Here is a 21695-nt window from a genome sequence, read left to right on the forward strand (position 1 = left end):
CCCCATCTTCTCAGAGTGGTCTTCCTTGCCTTCCCTTTCCAAGGCAGATCTCCACCCCAAAACCCTCGTTTGCCCTCTACCAAACCACCTATTTGTGCCCTCATGGTGCTCATCATAATTTATAATTATCTCATTTGTTTGCTAGCTTATCTATTTTACTTTGTCTCCTCTGCTCTATCCCTGACAAACTAAAATGTAAATTCTATGAAAGCATATGTCTTACCCCTTTGTCCTCCAAAATCTAACATCATAAATAGCACTGAATGAAAAATAAATGAAATAATAAATAGCTACCTTTTAAACTTGAGATTATATACTATTATAATTATATAATATAATTATATTATTAAATTGACATTCATTAACTAACACTCGGAAAGGTTAAGTGACGCGTCCAGGTTCACACAGCCCTAACTGGCTGATGTGGGATGCAAATGTAGGTCTGTCTTAGGTCTAGAAAATGTGCTTCCTATCACTTCTCACAGGCTGTATACAGGCTACATATTACCAAATATCTACAGTGCACTTTTCACCTTTTAAAAGATTTTTAAGAAACACAGTTTTTAATTGAATTGAAATATTTTTGGAGCACCTGTGATGTTTAGATATGCTGTGGGAAAAGTGGTCCTTAAGTCATTCAGGGGCTGTCTCCCCAGGAGACCAGCACAATAGCCCTGTGAGGTCAACAAAACAGGCATGTCATTCAGCAACACACTCAGAGTCCTATTTTTTATTTCTTTGGTTGGATATTTTTTAGCTGTTCTGCTGCCTGTTCCTGATTTTACTGTTAACAAATGCTCAATATAAACAAATTCAAAAAAGGCAAAAAGCTGGGGAGGGGGAGGCTGTGTTAGTCAGCATCATATCACTGTAAAAAAATCCTGAGGGCTGAGGATATTATAGCTCAGTTGGTAGAGTGCTTGCCTTGCAAGCACAAGGCCCTGAGTTCAACCTGCAAAACCACAGGGGGGAAAAATTATCCTGAGATAATCAACTTACAAGGGGAAAGATTTATTTTGGCTCAAGTTTGCAGAGGTTTCAGTCCATTGTCACTTGGTCCTTCTGTCTTTGGGCCAGTGGCAGCACATACATCGTGGGTGGAGGAGTCCTGTTTACCTCACAGCTGGGTATGGAAAGAGGGAGAGAAAGAGGAAAGAGGCTAGAAGCCCAGGATCCCCTTTAAAAGCACACCCCAATGATATAACTTCCTCCCACTAGGCCCCACCTCTTAAAGGTTCCATCACCTCCCAATTGTGCCAAGCTGGGGACCAAGTCTTTAACACTTGGGTCTTTAGGGAACATTCCAGATCCAAATTATAGCAGGCATAATAATGTAATCACCCAATGATAATCACTGTTCATACTGTGATATTATTTTGCCTTATAGTCAGTTTTCTCCCTACTTTTGAAATAGTGTGATGTCTTCCCACTGTAAATAGCTATGGGTATTATTTCCAGTGTTTTTGCTATTATAAATGATGCTCTGATAAACATCCTTGTAGGGTCACCTTAGCACAGTGTCAGATTATAGTCTGAGCCTAGGGGTGGAAATGTTGGGAGATAAAAATTTATGCTTTTAAATTTTTCATTTATGGGCCACACTGCCCTTCAGAAAGATTGAGACAATGATGTTTTATCAATCTGAGAGTTGACAACTGATCTCATTCTGTGGTGTTTTTTTCTCCATTATTTGTGATGTGGGTCTTCTTTTCAAGTGCCCAGACCACTGGCTAGCGCAGAATGAAAGCTCTGTAAATATGTTTACTGAAGGAAAGTACATCATTCCTATTTTTCCTATGGGGGCCCCCAGTCAAACACTTAACCCATCCCTTTTCTAGAGTATTTGACTATTCTTTATTCTTTTGTAAGAGCATTTTACATCTCACGAATATTAATCATATGCTTCTTATAAATGTTGAAAAAATATTTTATGTTTGTTATTTGTCTTTTTTGTTGTTGTTGTTCTGGAAATCAAACCCAGGGACTCGGGCCTGCGAGGCAAGTGCTCTACACCCCCAGCCCTGTCATTTATCACTAGATATTGTTAAGGTGGAATTTTTCTTTCTCTATAGAAAATGTAATCATTGAAACTTAAAATGTTCCAAAAAACACATTTGTTTATTTGTTTTTGTGGTGCCAGGAAGTGAACCCAGGGCCTCATACATGCTAAGTGAGTGCTCTGCCACTGAGTTACACCCCCAGCTCAAGAAAACATTTTCTCTATGGAGGGTCACTACCTCAGCACCAACCAAAATTTTAGATGAATAAATCTTTGTGGTGGAGGCTCCTCTGCCTCAGCCTACAAGATACCAGTGGCATTCCCCAAGCTCTCACCCTAAAATGTCTTCAGACATTGCCCAGTGGTGCCCCAGAGCAAAATCCTTCCTGGTTGTGAAGCGCTGCTGCTTGCAAAGTCCAATGCTAACTTGGAATTCTAGAAAGTGACCCTACTGGATTTGTGTCCATGGTTTTAGTTTTACACTGAAATCTTCAATCCACATGGAATATACTTTGGCAGAAGAAGTAAAGTTAAAAGCCAGATATTATGACAATACCAACTAAGCCCCTGGAAAAGGCAGTCCCACCCCCAGTAAGCTCCTGATATGTGGACACTTCATAATCCCATTGTACAAAGTTATACGACACCTCACAAGGAGGAAAATTGCACCTGTCACCAAATAGTTGGCACAGAGTTCACCAAGCAGAGGTCAAGACGTTTCTGGTTTTATTTTCCCACAGTTACAGGGATTCTCTGCTACAAGTAAACCAGATGGTGCCCAATAAATGCTGGACAAGTGAAGCAATATATTTCCAGGAATTTGTTTTCTAATGGATATTTTACCTATCACATAATCATCATCACCCAGACACTGTCAGCAAACCACAAGATTCTGGAATCATCTGGAAATTTCTGAGTGGTCTTCCATTTTAGCCTAGGGGAAAAAAAATTACCTGACTGAGTGGTTGACTTTGTGAATCAATGCCTTTGGCTTGAACTTTTGTGTACTCTCTAGTAATTTTTAAATATAAATATTAATTATCCTTTTAAATTCCTGTTATATTTCTATAGAATTTAATAAATATATTGGGCTCCCTCTGGTGGTCACAAGAAAATCTCTAAATTCCAGTGGTGAGAACATAGCTAAATTTCAAGATCTTTATTTACGGGACACGAGACATTTGATAATTAATAGATTCAGAGCGGCTAGTCTATGCTTGAAGAGAAGACTTCTAATTATTTTTTTCCATTCATCAGTGGTTCTCCAAATTGGTTTGTAAGGCCACTGCCCAAAACCCTGCTTACCCTGTTCCCTTCCAAATCAGTTCCTTTTGGGGGATTTCCTGTTTCTGGTCAAAGCATCACTCTTCCCCCAGGCTTGAAGCTTCAGTCATCTCTGGACCCTCCCATGTCCATCCATCCTGTTTGTGAGTTTTGTCCACCACAAGGCCTGGTGCCTGTCACAGCTGTTCCCTGCTATCAATTCTCGTGGCCCTGATTCAAGTTCTCATGACCTCTTCTCCAGACAGACCATTGAGCAGATATTTATCAACCCTCCTTCACGTGCCTGGCACCATCCTAGGCTTGGGGGACCCAACAATGAACAAGCCGAGACCCCATGTGCACCGAGCACGCCCCTCTGTGAGACTGTTGGAGCCATATCTATAATCCAGTCAGTCTCCATCCTTCCTACTAATTCTAGAGTCCTCCTCTTAAAGCTGAACACTACTCGGCCACCTTCAACTGTGTCCTGAGCAATACAGTCCCAATGCCCCTGAGCCCTCCCCTCACCTTCACCTCTGCTGCCATCTTCCAGTCACACAGAGTCCTGGCTGCTCCTCAGAGCTCCCCTGTGCCCCTACTCAGGATGTCAGGCCTTATGGAAAGGTGTCCCTATTCCAGCTGGTTAACTTCAAAACCCTGCCCAACTATCGCCCTTTCAGAGAAGGACCCTCCTCTCCCCACACCCAGATCCTTCTGACCTGGAGCAATCTCCCCTACTTTTTAATTTCTATAGGACTTTTGATCTTAGAACTTGTCCCATTCTTAAGCTATCATGGTTTTCATATCTGTACAAGTGGTTTTGAAATTGTCTCTGACAACCTTCATTAGGGACATGTGAGTTGACATCCTGAACAGAGACAAAGAGGGGCTCCAAGGAAAGGCCAGACTCTGTGGCTGGAAGATGGCAAGGGAGGTGAAGGCGAGGGAGATGAAGGTGAGGGCAGGGCTTGGAGGGGTGGAAGCCGTAGTCCACGGGACACATGGAATATCTCCCATAGGACTAGCACAAAATAAGATATGCTGAGATGAATGAAAGAATAAATGAGCAATATCTATGTATAGTGGAGTGGGGAAACTGAGACCATCCTCCAGAAGATTCTGGAGAAGCAAGCAAACAAAAAATTAGACATAAATCATCTTCTTCAACTTGGTACACAATTAAATACCTGTTTTATAGGCCATTCAGTTTTGCCATACACTCAAGCCAACTGAGATTTTTAACACTTGTTTCTGAAAAGTATCATTTAAAAAATTCTACATATTAACAATTCAAAAGAGGATAGTTTCTTGCTTCAAAATACTAAGAAAGCATGCCCCATTCCCCAAGCTCATTCTTTTTTTTAATTATTTTTTTTTATTTTTACAGACTGAATTTTGATTCATTGTACACAAATGGGGTACATCTTTTCATTTCTATGGCTGTGCACAATGTAGATTCATACCATTAGTGTAATCATACATGTACATAGGGTAATGATGTCTGTCTCATTCCACCATCTTTCATACCCCACTCTTCCCTCTCATTTCCCTCTACGTAATCTAAAGTTCCTCCATTCTTCTCTCACCTAATCTCATTCTTAACACAAACAAATACAGTAAGAAGCTGAACAGGGTAACTTGTACTACTTTTGTTCCACTCTGTAACATTTTCCATAAACTATCAATGAAATGTATCAGGTTGTATATCATTTCCACACTGAGCTGTATGTTCTGTTGAGTAGAGTCTACTCCTCTATTCAAACTTCTAAATGTTTTCACAGAGCAGGGAATTTCTAACTCTGATGAATCTGTTTATTCATTTCTGAAAAATCATCCTGTGGTGCAAGCACTGTGCACATCACTTGGAAATTGCACATGTCTCCGGAATATTATGCAAGGATACAAAAAGGAAATGAGTACTACCACTTTTTTGGAAAGTTCCCAGTAATGTCTACAGCAGATTGGGCCAGATTAGAAACAAGAATAAAGGGGCAGAAGCCTGGGGCTGTGCTTCTGTTAGTATCTGATGAGAGTCCATGGGCTACACAATTTCTTTTCTTCTGTTTCTCTCACTCTGGTGTCACCTGCATTTTCTCACCCATCTCCCAGCAGACTATGCCAATAAAGTCAGCCAAGCCTTTGTTCTTTCCTGTCAAAATATTCCCAGCCAACCTCCAACTCTGTACCTCCTCCTCTCCTTCCTCTCTGGCAGCCCCTGGCTGATGACAATGGAGCAGAGTTAATGGGAATCACAACACATGGGTTCTCAGGAGGCAATGCAGAGCTGGCCTAAGCTGCCTACATGGATTAACTCATTCCATCCATGCAAAAATCCTGTGAGGTAGGTACTATTAGGAAGCCCATTTTACAGATGAGAAACTGAGGCCTGGAGTTGAGCTAGGCAGTCTGAATCCAGATTCCGTGACCTTAACACACTGCCTTAGGGACAATTCAACAGAGGGCTAAGACAGCCATCATGTGCTTGGAGGAAAATTTCTGGTCAAAACCAGACTCTGTCTACAATGCCCAGTAAGGACCCCCTGGTCAGCTGGTCCCTGTAACAGAACTGAAGAGGTCATCTACTGTTTGTAGATGGAGACAGCACCCGTATTTTCCTTGGGGTAGCCACCCTTCCCACACCACATGGTTCTGGTAGCCCCACCCATTCCCCTTAGTTGCTTTCCCCACCTCCAAGAATGGTCACATGACCCAGACTTGGCCAATCAATGCATCCCATCCTCCAGACCATGGTGATTATTCAGAGATAGGCCAAGCACATCAGGGCTGATTCTGGGAATTTTTTCTTCCCAAAAAAAAAAAAAAAAAATTCTAGTAAAATACATATAACACAAAACTTTTAACTATTTTAAAGTACAGAGAGTCCATGACTTCCAGTGGTTTGACTTGTCATGTTCAATTTTACAAGGGTGTGAAAGCAAGATTTATCCGGAAGAATCCATACTTTGAATTTTGAGTTTGGATCTTCTCCGGGGAGAGTGATCTGTGGTCCCATCCTCTCCTATGACACTGGCAGCAGCAGTAAGCGCAGTTCCCAGTCGGCCATGTAGCCATAAGCAAAAAGGTTCAGACTCCGCAGTGTACTGTGTGGCTGAGCGAGGGTGCTCTGTAGGTTTGGTTTATTAAGTGCATTTTTTACTTATGATATTCTTCCCTTACAATGGGACCCTGTTGTACATCAAGGAGCATTTGAACACAATTCCACAGCATTGTTTGTTGTGCAAACATGGCTGGATCCATTTCTAGCACTTTTTCATCTTTCCTACTAGAAACTCAGTCCCCTTCAAATAACTCCCCGCATTTGTGTAGTATGGCTGCCATAACAAAGGACCACTTGACCTGGTCAACAGAAATGTGTTTTCTCAGTTCTGGAGGCTGGAAGTCCAAGGTCAAGGTTTCCAGGTTGGTTCCTTTGGAGGTCTCTCACCTTGGCTTGTAGACAGCCACCTTCTTCCTGTTTCTCCACTTGGCCTTCCCTCAGTGTGTGTGTGTGTTTCTCTGTGTCCGGATCTCCTCTTCTTGTGAGGACAACCTAATGGCCTCATTTACCTTAGTTACCCATCTCCAGATACAGATGCATTCTGAGAGACCAGGGGTTAGGACTTCAACAGATGTATTTTGGGGAGACACAGCTCAACCTGTAACATTCAATTCTGAGAAAGGAGAGTGCTCTTACCAGTCCCATCTGCTGGTGTTGCTGAGCAGGTGTGACCTACCTGGAGCCACCTTCCCAAGGAAAGATGGTCTGGAAATGATCCAAAGAAGAATTGAGAGATGGAGAGAGGCCCTGAGCCCATACATACCTGAAGTTGGTTCTACCTCTGACCTTTTCATTTCCCATTGTATGATCTGATAGGTTTTCTTTTTTGCTTTATGCATGTGGGATGGTTAGAGTATTAATATTCTGATGCTTGTAGCTTAAAGTGTGAGTGAATACAAGGGCCTTTTATACCAAAGTGAGTTGTATCTCCAGGACATGCAACATGGGACCACCCAATGGCTGATTAAGTAGAAGAGTCAGGATTCAAATCCAAGACCCTCAGGCTCCAAGGTGCTGACCCTGAGTTGCCTCTTGGAAAGAACACTACCATGTCATGACTATCCACAGCATGGTACAGCCTACTCCTATAGAGTGGGCTTTGGTGTCAATCTGGTTGGCTTCCTGCACAAACCGAGGGTTCCTATCCTAGTCCAACCCTCCTCACAGATCCCAAAGCACAGCCTGGCTCATGACAGGCTTTCAGAGAAAAGCAGGATGAAGTCAGACAAAAGGGGGCATAGCAGGCCTTCCTTCCCTCCATCATAGGTTGGATGCAGGATAAGAAGCCAGGATGGGCCAGGCATGGTGGTGATGCCCATAATTCCTGTATTCCAACTGGCCCAGGAGGCTGAGGCAGGAGAATTGTCAGTTCAAAGCCAGCCTCAGCAACTTAGCAAGTAACTCAGTGAGACCCTGTCTCTAAATAAAATACAAAAAAGGGCCAGGGATGTGGTTCTGTGGTTAAGCACTCTGGATTTACTCCTCAAAAAAGAAGAAGAAAAGAAGAAGAAGAAGAAGAAGAGGAGGAGGAGGAGGAGGAGGAGGAGGAGGAGGAAGAACAACAACCACCACCCAGGATGGCAAACAACCCAAATGTCTTGGGGGATGGAATTGGGCAAGTACATCTCAGGAATCCCAAAAGCATGACAGGAGACTGTAAACCAAGTGAGACAAAACCTGCTGTCTATCATACACACCAATACAGACCATCTCAAGGAGAAATTGCAAACTGAAAAAAAGCAACACACTATAAACAACTCATGAACTTATTGTGCACAAAATGGGAAAGGACTGACCTGCTGATATACAGATGGTCCCTGACTTCAGATGACTTGACTAACCTATTTCTTTTCTTTTCTTTCACTTTTTATTTTTTAACTTGCATGACAGTGCAAAACCATTGTTTCTCACTTTCAGCACAATATCCAAAAAATGACTTGAGATATTCCACATTTTCTTATAAAATAGAGTTGGTATTAAATGATTTTGCCCAACCCTAAGATTATGTATGTGTTCTGAACCTGTTTAAGGTAGGCAAGGTCAATGTATGATATTCAGAAGGTAAAGTATATTAAATGCACTTTCAACATCATATTTTTAACTTATTGGTTGGTTGTGATGTAACCCCACCGTACGTCAATGAAAACTTTTATACATAAACTACTGCTGACACTGGGCTCTCCAATACCATAGCCACCAGCCATATGTAGCAATTGAAACTGAAATTTGTTAAAATGAAATAAAATTTTTAAATTCAGGTTTTTTTGTTTTGTTTTGTTTTGCACACAAGTCACATCCGAAGGGCTCAATAGTCACGTGTGACTAGTATTGGCTACAGTCCTGGACAGTGCCGATGCAGAAACATCACAGGATGTTCCGCTGGGCGGTGCTGCTCTGGAAGGACATATGAATAACTGATACAGGGTCTCTGAAAGGGGGACAGGAGGGTTGGGGAGGAGCACAGGAGGATAATTTGGTTTTGTTTTTTAAAAAAGTATTTTGTAGTTGTACATAGACAGAATGCTTTTATTTATTTTTATGTGGTGCTAAGGATGGAACCCTGTGCTTCACATGTGCTAGGCAAGCACTCTGCCACTGAGCTACAGCCCCAGCCCGATAATTTGTTTTTTATGTACAGTCTTTTGTAGTCTTTTAATTTTCTGGTCACATATTTTGCTTCCTATCTTAAAAGAAAAAAATTTAACATTTAACATTTAAATGATAAACCCAAGGGACATAGATAATTCTCAGGTATCTCTAGCCTGGAGTCACCTGTTGAAGGGTGAGCATGGCTGTCTTTCTGGGCAGGTATATATGAAAAAGCGGCCCCAGGTACCGCCCCACATCTGACTCACACTCCCCAGTGCTGGAAAGGCCTTCTGTCCCCCACATTTCCATCCTTTCAACAATCTTATGAGGCCCCATGCTGATTATTGTTCCCACTTGTTTTCATTTCCTAGGGCTGCTGCAGCAGCACATTACCACAGATTAGATACCCAAAAATGACAGAAATTTTTCTCTCATGATTCTGGAGGCCAAAAGTTCAGGGTGTTGACAGAGTTGGTTCCTTCTGGAGGTTCTGAGAGAAAATTCCCTTCCATACCTGTCTCATTTCTGGTGGCTACTGGCAAATTTGGTGTCCTGTGGCTTATGGACACCTCTTTAGTTACATGGCTTCTACCGTGTGGCTCTGTGTACCAAATCCCCCCAACCCTTCTCTTCTGAGGGCACAAGTCATTGGATTCAGGGCCCACCCTAAATCCCGAATGATCTCATCTCAAGATCCTTAACTTAATTACAGTTGTACCTCCTTATGCATGATTTCATTTTCAGATTTCAGTTGCCTACCATCAACTTAGGCCCAAAGACATTAAATGGAAAATTCCAGAAATAAACTATTCATAAGTTTAAAATTGCACACCACCGAGTTGGATGATGAAATCTCCTGCCACCTGCTCCTTCCCAAAGGAATGTGAGTCGCCCCTTATCCAACATATCCATGCTGTATATGCTGCCTACCTGTTGGTCATTAGTGGCTGTCTAGGTTATCACATCAACTGCACGGACTTGAAGTGATTCAAGCGCTTGCGTTCAAGTAACTCTTATTCTATTAATAATGCCCCCAAAGCACAAGAGTTGAAATACTGGAAATTCAGATTTGCTCAAGAGAAGCTAAAAAATGCTTCCTTTAAATAAAAATGTAAAAGAAAATAAGATATTCTAAGAGCCCACATCCATACAACTTCAATTATAGTATTGCATTATAACTATCCAATTGTATTATTAGTTATTGTTAATCTCTCACTGTGCCTAATTTATAAATTAAACTTTATCATAGCTATGTAGGTATAGGAAAAAACATAGTATATGTAGGGTTCTGTACTATCCACAGTTTCAGGTAAAACTGGGGATCTTGAAGTTGATCCTCCATGGATAAGTGGGGAACTACTGTACATCTGCAAAGACCCTATTTCCAAATAAGGTCACATTTGCAGGTATTGGGGCTAGGACTTGGACATATCTTTTTGGGGGACATGATTCAACCCACTACACCATTTTACAGACAAAGGGTGCGAGGCTCAAGTGCCCTTCACTGAACTGAGGTTACAGAGCTGGTTCAAGGCTCAGTCCTCCCATCATGGTTTTGGGTAAGAGGGATGTGCATCTTCCTGCTTGATGCCCGTCATTGCCTCAGCCTTGTGACTGGCCCTGTGCAGCGGGCTTCACAATGGGTGACACACACAGAGCAACCGCCCCCTTTTCTGGCCTCCTTATCTGCTTGCCGCCTGCTAGGATCTGACAAAAGATTACACTGTCTCCCGGGCCGGGCCGGGCCGTGGGAAGGAACTGGGCCAGGGAATCTGTGAGTATCTCAGATCAGGCGGAGATCCAAACTACAGAGGGTGGTCTGCATCTCCAAACTCCAGACTATGGGGCTTTTTGATCAGAGTCAAGAAGAAAGGGAGAGAGTTCAGAATTCTGGTGTTACAGAAAAAGGCCTCTGTCCTTTTCCTGACCATGGGAGTGTGTGGAAGCTTCCCGGGGTTTTGCGTTGCAGAAGAACTCTGGTCTCCAAGCAGGAGGTGGCAGGAGAGACAGATCAGGTGTGGACATAGAAAGACAAGGACCCTGCTGAGATCACTGTGCTGCATCCCCAGGGTCACCCTGACTATATCGGTCAGGACAGCCAAATTGCAGCCAGGATCCTGTGGGACAACCACAGCACAGGCTCACCAGTGGTAGGTCCTCCCTGGAGGTTAGGGAGATCACAAGCCCCATTCTCTGCTGGCCTGGAGGTTTTGCCCTAATGCTGATCATAATCCCCAAAGATACAACCCTGGAATGCCATAATTCCAAATGTTGACATTCCCAAACATCAAAACCCTGAAAGTCCAAAATCCCTAAAGATAAAAATCCCTGACAATCATAATCCCAAAAGTTTGACATCCCACCTGCTGAAATCCTAGAAGCCACAAGTCTGAAAACCACAATTCCCAGGGGTGGGTGTGGGGGCTCTATGAAGGGTAGGAAGCCAAATTCAGTAGAAAGAATTAGCGGTTTGGGGTTGTATGCAGGTTAGCAGCCAAATTATTCATTCAGGTCCTACTTCTGTCCCTTCACATACAGTGCCCCACTATATGCCCTTCATGGGAGAATATGAAGAATTTATAAGCTCAGCCACCTTCTGATATAGTCCCTCCAGTGTTCCAAAACATATTAAATGGTGAACTCCTTTTGGTTAGGAATCTGACTATAGAAGAAGAAAGTCTTCTCCTATTTACCATTAAATCCATAGAATTAACGCATGCTTTACTTTGACTAATGGATGGTGCTTTCAAAACCATTCAAACATCTGACTAGTCCTTCACCCCCATGAGCTTCCCTGAGACCCTCTTGGAGCCTCTCTCAGAGGTTCAGGACCTCCTATCTCCCATCCCTCCTGTCAAGGGAAGGCAGGATGCAGAACTGTCTCCAGGTCACTGTCCTTAAACTGTACTTTCCCTAGGACCTCAAAAGACCCACAGAGCCCACTCCAATATTATTTACCATTTACTGATAAAAAGTCTCACAGTGAGAAAGTGGCAGACCCCAGATTTGGCCCCAGTTCCAATTCATGCAGGAGCTCCATTTTCCCTCACTGTCTCCTCTCTCCCTCCACCTACTATGTATATTTGGGACCTTTGAATATTCTGTAACCCAGAAATCCATCGCACATTGCCATCCAGGGCACACCTACAAATATAAATAGCTGGAAGAAAAGTCTCACCCCAGTATTTTTTAATCTATTCTAGAGTAGTTCACCATAGACCTCTAAACTAATTTCATGTCTCGTGAATGGATTATGACTCCATATGTAAACAAACAAACAAAAAATTAACTCACATAAATCACACAAATGCACAGGCATCCTTCCACATCAGTGGGAGACTGATTCCAGGCCAGTGCAGCCCTATACATACAGGGTTCCAAAATCCACAGATGCTCAAGTCTCTTATACAAAATAGTATGGTATTTGCATAGGATCTATATATTTCCACCTGTACACTTTACTTTTTAATTTAATTTAATTTAATTTAATTTTTTTTTAGGTACCAGGGATTGAACTTAGGGGCACTTGACCACTAAGCCATATCCCCAGCCCTATTTTGTATTTTATTTAGAGACAGGGTCTCACAGAGTTGCTTAGTGCCTCACTTTTGCTGAGGCTGGCTTTGAACTGGCAATTCTCCTGCCAAATCTTCCTGAGCAGCTGGGATTACAGGCATGCACCACTGTGCCTCACCTGTATACTTTAAACCATCTCTACTTACTTATCATACTGAATACAATACAGCAAATAGTTGTTGACTGTAGTTTTTAAGGAAATAGCGACAAGAGAAAAAGTTCAGACACAATTTTTTCCCCAAATATTTTTAATTCACTGTTGAATGAACCAACCCAAGGTTGTTAATATATGAATGCAAAACCTATGGATATGCAGGTCTCATTATACATTCACTACAACACTAAGAAAGAAAGAAGGAAAAAAAGAGGGATTGTTCCCATTTTATATATTTTGCAGATTACCCAAACATTCATTTGTGGATTTGAATTTCTTTTCTTGTTTAATGGCAGTTTGTGACTTCTTAATGTTCTAATGTGTCTTCATGATGTCTTTTTTGCCTCCTATTAAAATTTCAGACATCCTCAGTCACTGAGCTGCCATTGAGGAACCTCCACTTCCAGAACTTCTGCTCTTTTGACCCCTTTGCTGATGCTAGTGAGGGTGATGAACTGCTTCCTGCTGACTCTGAGGATTATATCCATATAAGAATTCAACAGAGAAATGGCAGGAAGACCATTACTACTGTCCAAGAGATTTCTGATGATTATGATAAAAAGAAACTAGTGACACCTTTTAAGAAGAAATTTGCCTGCAGTGGAACTGCAACTAAGCATCCAGACTATGGAGAAGTACTTCAGCTGCAGGGTGACTGGTGCAAGAACATATGCCAGTTCCTGGTATAGGCAGAACTTGTTAAGGATAGTCAGCGGGAAGTTCATGGGTTTCAAGTGCTTGTGGCTCATTGGAGCTTAAGTGAGGATTTCCTTGCAGTGAGTAGAATTTCCCTTCTGTCCCTTATCACAAGTTTAAAAGCCTCACAGCTTATATAATGCAGCCATTTGGGGTCCACTTTTAACTTGGACTTGTGTAACTCCTTCATGCAGTAAGTTGAAAAAGAGCTAAAAAAAAATTCTTTTAAAGGGTAGCTTGAATTCAATCATAAAATCTCCCACTAGGACCTCAGAGACTAAATTTTCCCCCCATGAGATACACCTTTGCAGAGGGGCCTCCCAACCTTGAGATATTAGTTATCAATGAGTTTGGTTTCTGGACCAGCTAAAGCAGAGTAGAAAATGCTAGACAATTTAGCTAATAGAAGGAGTGACAGTGAGGACAAAGGACACCATGTTCATTTCGTGTGTTTTCCAAACCAGTAACAAAAGCCACCTTTTCCTGCATGATGGGAAGTCTGAGATATATTACAATGTTCCACTCTTTCAAAGGTATTATATACCCTCCTGTGCAAGGATTATTCTAATCCTGAAAACATCAGGGTTAGAGACTACACACCCAAATTCTCTATCACAGTCTGTACAAAGCTCCCCAGAGGACAACCGGAAGGCCTGATGGTGGGGATCTTGATTTGAGCTACATGGATTAGGAATGAGAAAATGTGGCTTTATTCACAGCCCTTCTGGTCTACAATAGCAAAACTGAAGATAGACACCATAATTTGAATAATCCAGGCAAATTTCCTGTTCCCCTCCTCTGTCTCTCTCAAAAGAGATGAAAACAAAAACTCCATATTCACGAGATTATTTACTCCTTATGTGTGAAACAGAACTCTGGTCACAGGGTTAATACCAAGTGGATGGTGTCTCCCATTGGTTCATTTCTGTTTCTCCATCTTTAAAATGGGACAGCTGCCACTTTTGACCATCTACACCTTTAAGTCATCGCTAACGCTTTCTTAGTTTCTCTGCCAATACCACCAATCGAACCAAGTCAGCTCATCTTGCTGGAATCTTTGACCAATGAACCTGCCAGAGAAGATATAGGAAGGAAGATCCCAGGACCATCCCCTGGGTACAACAGCCCAAAACCGCAGACGACCCTCTTGGCCATGGGAGTCTTGAGCAGTTATGACCAGGAAGATGAGATCATGGTCAGGCCTACAAAAGCTGAGAACAGTCGAGTGAACGTCCACTTACCTGGGGGACAGATGCACTCGGATGGAGCTTCCCGCACAGTTCGGAGCTTGACAAGTCCATCCAACTTCTGAACCGAGAAGGAAAGGGGAGAAAAAAAAAAGAGGATGAGTTTCAGAACAGAGAGGGAGAAAAGAGGAAAAATAAGCCAAAACAAAGTATCCAGATGATATACAGTGGCCATGGCCTTTTCCAGAACATTTCTTGAAAGATTGTTAAATTCTATACGTGATTTTCAAATGAGAGGAAAAGCAAAAACAAACATTGAACAATTACTGATGAGTCCTTGACAAGAAGACGAACAGGTTTCTGCTTTGTTACATATTCACACACGATACCAAGAGTTAAAAGCAACAGAAATGGTTTCCTGAAAGTCCAGTAAAGTCAAGGTGACTGTCTGTCACATGAAGAAGGGAGAGAAGAACAGAGAGAGGCCTGAGTGGATAAATTAAGTCTTAGTTGCCTTGTGGCAACTCTCTGAACTCCTAAGATCACCCCATTCTCACCCAGGAAGTCCATGGGTCCCCATGGCTGCAGTCCCTCAGTCCATGACCTTGACCTTGATTGCCCTGGTCTAATTAACCCTGAAGTTCCTTTCTTCTTTCCACTGGGAATTTTTGGTCTGTGTAATTTGGTTCAGTACAACTTAACAAGAGTCTGCATGTGCCCAGCCCTGTGCTAGATGTGAGAAAAGGGAAAGAATTACCACAAACATAGAGTCAAAGACCACAGCTATGCTACAATATCACATGAGGGCAGCTCTGGCACACGTGAGTTTCTGACTTGACCTTCAGAGCAACTTTTGGGTTATTTTGTTTGTTTGTTTGTTTGTTTGTTTGGATGCTGGAGATTGAACCAAGGTCTCAGGCATGCTAAGTCCCGTGCTCTACTACTGAGCTACACCGCCAGCCTCCAGGCAACTTCTCAGGCCAAAATGAAAGGTCCCTGCCTCATAAGGAGAAAATGCAAAATAGAAAAAGAGGAATTTATCCTCAATCTCACAATCTAGGTTTAGAAGAATGAAATCATTGGCCTATCATCCTAAAACCATCCAGGACCTGAGTCCTGACAAGGATATACCAAACATTAATCTTATTTTCTAGGGGCAAAAATAAAACCCTGAAAGCAAAACAAAGTAAGTCTGTTCATTTGAGTGCACAGAGTATTTACTACTATCAGAATCGGTACTTCAGGTCAAACATACAGAAGAAGCAATTCTTTCCCCTTTGTTGCAGTGCTAGGGATTGAACCCAGTGCCTTGGGTATTCTAAGTACACCGTCTACCGTAGTACTGAGCTACATGCCACCCCAAGAAGTAGTCAGGCTCCCGAAGCTTCCCCTGGGCTCATCTGTATGCACATCCTTGTAAAATCCAGTTTTAGCAAAGAACCCTGCTAAGTCAGTTTATCAAGAATCCCCCATCCTTGAAATCTGATGACCATGGGTACCTGATTAGGCAAATGCCCCTCCACTATTCTCCAGGAGATATCTGGTCACCTGGCCTGCTTTCAGCAAGGATCCCATTACGTCAGTTTAACTAGTATCTCCCTTGTCCCCAAGGTTTCCCCGTAAGTAACATTCTATCCACTGTCTCCACCTACTTCACCTTGCAGGAGCCTTAGCTAGAAATTCCCATTTCCTAAGTCGTATGCAGGATTGAGCTTAATCTCTCTCCCACTGCAAAATCCCACGGCCATAGTCCCTGTACCGATCGCAATGGTCTTGAATAAGTCTGTCTTACGGTGCTTTAAGCAGGATCATTAAATCATGTTTCCTTGAATTCTCAAGAAAGACAGGGTTCCAGTCAATTATCATCTGCCTGTGGCTAGAACAGCCCAAGAACTGGAGTCTGAGGCTAAAAATGCAACCTAGGTATTTCCAGTCACCAGAGCAAAGACTTAGGAGATTACGGGCAGCACTGTCCTCCAGACTCTTTCTCTTGGTACAGAGGCGGAGAGAACTGAGCTGAAAGAGGAGGTTAAGGCTGGCAGGCAGCAAGGGAACAAGCGACTGGTTATTGACACTGCATCACAGCCAGAAGAGGCACGCTGTAGCACTCTGTCGGTGTGCTAACTTCGTCCTCACCGCACTCCCCGGCCCTCCAAAGCCCCCAACTTGCCCCAGAAATTAGATCCTAGGCCTCTAGACACGAGGCTCTCTTCTTCCATCTGGAACCTCCACTTGCCACTCACTCCTGCTCCTGCCTGGAGCCACCACTTAGCCCAGAGTGACCCTGTGAGCAGCCTGGGCCAGCTCCCTGCCTCCAGAGGTCCCCCTGCAGTTGTCATGTCACAGGCAGCAGCAGACATTCCTGGTCCCTCTCCCCACCAGGTCAGAGCCCCGTGAGGAGCTGAGGCTTGTGACAAAGTCTGGAAGCAGGATGGCCATTCCCACCCTCAGGAGCCGTGCAGAAACTGCAGGCTAGAGCGGGACGTCGGAACTCACTCTTTGCCCCATCACATTTGCAGATACTATAACAGATTCCAAAATGTATTTGGGAAAAGAAACCAGCCTTCTAGTTCAAACTAGACAATTTGTTCAAGAAGTTCTCATCTGTCTCTAGCAATGCTAGACAGAAATGATTGCCTCCTTAATTTCCTGTTTCTAACAAAAGCACTTAATACTAAAAGCAATTAGCTTTAAACAACTGCTATCGCATGTGGCTCTCTCCTAAAGGGGAGGGGGCTTTATCAAATGCTGATAAGAAACACATGACTTTCGAGTTATTCTCATCTTAAAATAAGGTGAGATGGGGAAACATGTATGGGAGAAGAAAAATTATTGTGTAACTACTAGGTGGGACCAGAAATGGCTGGGATTGAGTTTTTGTTTGACATTTTTCTAACTCCGCTAATGAGTTTGTTAAAGTCTTTTTCTCCTAGTTCCCTCCCCTCCCCCACCTGCAGGCCCCTCCCTTTCTGTGGATTTGAAATGTTGTTACTATGCACGCAAAGTAAAATACTTGAATTAGAAACCCAAGACCACAATCTTTACTTCATGCTCTTTTCTTTTTAATTCTAAGAAAATACTCTAGTGTGTCTAGGTTTGTAAAAATGATTTAAAAGCTTCAACTTTTTACATTCAATTATCTGGCAACACCCCTAGCATCTGCAAACAATATGGTCCTGTTTTTACATATGCAAACAAGTCCTTCCTTTCAAAGTAAATAAAGGATGAGTTTCTGAGAAAAGACTTGAGGGCCATGCCCTCCAAGAAGCCCTGAGAAGGAGAACTGGAAGTTTGGGGGAAGGGGTGGTAGGCAGTTAAGGAAAATGAATCCAAGGAAAAGTGCGTGGTTTTCAAACATGATCAGATGATAAATTTACTAATGATCTGCTGGGGCAGTAGTCTGGGACATTTTGCCCATATTTAATCACATACTCAAATGGTTCCGACTGGGTGAAATACAGACTGACATTCAAAAAAAAAGGGTTGAGCTGAATGTGGTGGCATGCACCTATAGTTCCAGCCACTAAGGAACCTAGGTAGGAAGACTGCTTGAGCCCTGGAAGCTCAGGGCCATCCTGGGCAACATAGTGAGACCCTGTTTAAAAATAAAACAATGCTAGGCATGCCCCTGTAATCCCAGCGGCTTGGGAGGCTGAGGCAGGAGGATCATAAATTCAAAGCCAGCCTCATCAAATGAGGCCCTAAGCAACTTAGTGAGACCCTATCTCTAAATAAAATATAAAAAAGGACTGGGGATATGGCCTGTGGTTAAGTGGCCCTGGGTTCAATCCCTAGTACCAAAAAAAAAAAAAAAAAAAAAAAGGTTGAACTGATTTATTTCTGTAAAATGTTGCAAATAAAGCTATAAGACATTTTTATTTTTTGGCTCAAAATTCCTACTCTGGGGAATATATTCCAAGGAAATAAACCAACAAGCAAAAAATGAAGAAGCTACACAGCAAAACAATGAAATGGTTTGGAGAAGGATGGAGAGTCTGCTTGGTGGAACTGTCATCAAACAGCATTATAAAGACTATATAAGAAACATGTCTATGATATGATAAATAACATATCTACATCTATGGAAAAAGTCAGGCATGAAGGAGACAGCAACTACCAAAAGGAAACCCAGTTGAATGTGGAATTATGGTGACATACTTCTTTAAATAGTTCATTCTAGCTGAGTGTGGTGGTGCATGCCTGTAATCTCACTGGCTCAGTGAGGCTGAGGCAGGAGGATCGCAAGTTCAAAGCCAGCCTCATCAAATTAGTGAGGCCCAAAGAAACTTAGCAAGACTTTATCTCAAAATAAAAAAAATAGGGCCATTTGCCTGCCTCTCGCCTGTCCATCGCCTGCCTTACCCCTATCCATCACCCAACGCTCCAGGTTCATCTCCCGATCGTCCAACAGCTGCCAGCAGACTGACCGCAGACCGCTAGTGGAGAACCAGCTGCCTGCCGTCGCCTGGAAGTTCACTGTTACAGTACCTACAGGTTTGATTACACGTGGCTGCCGCCATTTTGAGACAACAGCCAGGCCCCATAGGACCCCTGGCCGGACTGACTGAGCCCCGTCTCCAGGATCCCTCAGCCCGACCAATCACTCCCTGCCTCTGGGGCCCTCACATTGACTGACTGCTCCCTGCCGCCAAGACCCCCCCGACCAACTGACTGTGCCCTACCACCGGGAACCCAGACTGACTGATTGCACCCGGCCTCCAGGATCCCACAACCACACCAAACACACCCGACCTCCAGGACCCCTGCCTGACTAACCGCATCCCGCCTCCAGGACCTCCAGCTGACCACATCTACACCCTGAGCTGCAGCTCCCCATTTGCCAACACATTTTGAAGCCAGAGCAGCCATCTTGGATAATCCTGGAATCTGTAGACCCAATCTTTAGGTGGGGCAAATCCCATCCTGAGACATCTGCTGGAGGCTTGAAGCTCATTGTCAGGTACCTCTCATGCATCAGGCTACTGAACACTGGGAGGTTTCATTACTATATGAAGGTTATACAGTAGATTTTCTTTTTTCTCCTTATTGAAAAAGTTTTTTTTATTTCTTTACGTTTCTTGCTTTCTTCTCCTTTTGTTTACCTGTTCCCTCAGAGTCTCTTTCTCCCTTATTTGCATGCTAACATCCGATTTCTTTTGATTACACTCTCACCCTTTCTATTTTCTAGAACTTCTGTATATTCTTTTCTTATCCCATTAACACCCATATTCTACATCCCTCTGCATCCTCTTTTTCCTCCATTAGAAACTGCAGACCTTATTGCAAACCTGTTTGTTTTACCGAAGATAACACTTGAACTCATTTTGTTTATTATGACAATTTTGTTATTTTCCCCATAGGGACTATTTGGTCTAGGATTGCATAGTGTCTGATTTGGGCACTGCTAATATTGATCTCCCCTTAAAGAAAGGATTTTGGAAACCTATAGGGCCACTATAAGCCTATAGGGGAAAATCTGCAATACCCCAGATCTGCACTGCTAGAGGGGAAGATACATGAACAACATGAAAAAACAAGGGAAGAAAATGATCCAAACAAATCTAGATTCTATATTAATAGAATCCAGTGACAGTATGGTAGAAGAAATGTCAGAAAAGGACTTCAGATTATACATGATTAAGATGATTCGCGAACCAAAGGATGAGATAAGAGAGCAAATGCAGGCAATGAATGATAATACCAATAAGCTGAAAGAGCACCTGCAGGAAACAAAAGATCATTTCAACAAAGAGATAGAGATTCTCAAAAAAAAAAAAAAAAAAAAAAAAAAAAAAAAAAAAAAAAAAACGGAAATCCTTGAAATGAAGGAGACAATAAACCAAATAAAAAACTCAATGGAAAGCATCACCAAAAGACTAGACCACTTGGAAGACAGAACCTCAGACAATGAGGACAAAATATTTAATCCTGAAAATAAAGTTGCCCAAACAGAGAAGATGGTAAGAAATCATGAACAAAATCTCCAAGAACTATGGGACATCATAAAAAGACCAAATTTAAGAATTATTGGGATTGAGGAAGGCACAGAGATACAAACCAAAGGAATGAACAACCTATTCAATGAAATTTCCCAAACCTGAAGAATGAAATGGAAAATCAAATACAAGAGGCTTACAGAACAACAAATGCACAGAATCACAACAGATCCACACCAAGGCACATTATAATGAAAATGCCTAATATTCAAAATATAGACAGGATTTTGAAGGACGCGAGAGAAAACCATCAGATTACATATAGGAGGAGACCAATACAGATAGCAGCCGACTTCTCAACCCAGACTCTAAAAGCTAGAAGGGCCTGGAGCAACGTATTTCAAGCTCTGAAAGAACATGGTTGTCAACCAAGAATCCTATACCCAGCAAAGCTAACCTTCAGATTTGAAGATGAAATAAAATCCTTCCGTGATAAACAAAAGTTAAAAGAATTTACAAATAGAAAGCCTGCACTACAGAATGTTCTCAACAAAATATTCCATGAGGAGGAAATGAAAAACAACAATGGAGGTCAGCAAAGGGAGGAACTCCCTTAGTGAAAAACCACTCAAAGGAGAAACCAAGCCAACTTAAAAACCAAAAATAAGACAAATGACTGGGAATACAAATCATTTCTCAATAAAAAAATAGGGGCTGGGGATATAGCTCAGTTGGAAGAGTGCTTGCTTCACAAGTACAAGGCCGTCGGCTCAATCCCCAGCACCACACCACACACACACACACACACACAAAATATATATATATATATATATATATATATAGAGAGAGAGAGAGAGAGAGAGAGAGAGAGAGAGAGAGAAAGAGAGAGAGAGAGAGAGAGAGAGAGAGAGAGAGAGAGAGGGGGGTGAGGGTGTGGCTCAGTAGTTAAGCGCCCCTGGATTTAATTGCCAGTAACTCCCAACCCCCAAAAAGTTCATTCTGCATTGTTGGGGTGTTGTTTTCTTAGTTGAAAAATTTTTTTTAAATCTTGGAAGCAGAGAAGAATCAAGTTGAACTCTTGAAATCTCCTGGTCAAGGGCAATATTTGAAAAGAAGACAGATGATTCTGTCTCCTCAGGGATGACTAGTCAATGCCACTACTGATCCTTTTAATACACACACACACACAAATACCAGAGGACAAATCAAACCCAAAGTCATATGTCCTCTGCCCTCC

General features: G+C 42.5%; 1 protein-coding gene across 1 annotated transcript in view; it reads right to left on the bottom strand.

The window, feature by feature from the left end:
* Positions 1 to 21695, bottom strand: part of COL23A1 (collagen type XXIII alpha 1 chain) — a 384293-nt gene that overhangs the window by 330192 nt on the left and 32406 nt on the right. The window contains exon 2 of the mRNA XM_079144321.1: positions 14577 to 14643. Within this exon, the coding sequence (XP_079000447.1) occupies positions 14577 to 14643 (67 nt within the window). The remainder of the gene's footprint in view (positions 1 to 14576; positions 14644 to 21695) is intronic.

The sequence above is a fragment of the Sciurus vulgaris genome, assembly GCF_902686455.1.
Source record: "Sciurus vulgaris genome assembly, chromosome: 6".
NCBI lineage: Eukaryota > Metazoa > Chordata > Mammalia > Rodentia > Sciuridae > Sciurus > Sciurus vulgaris.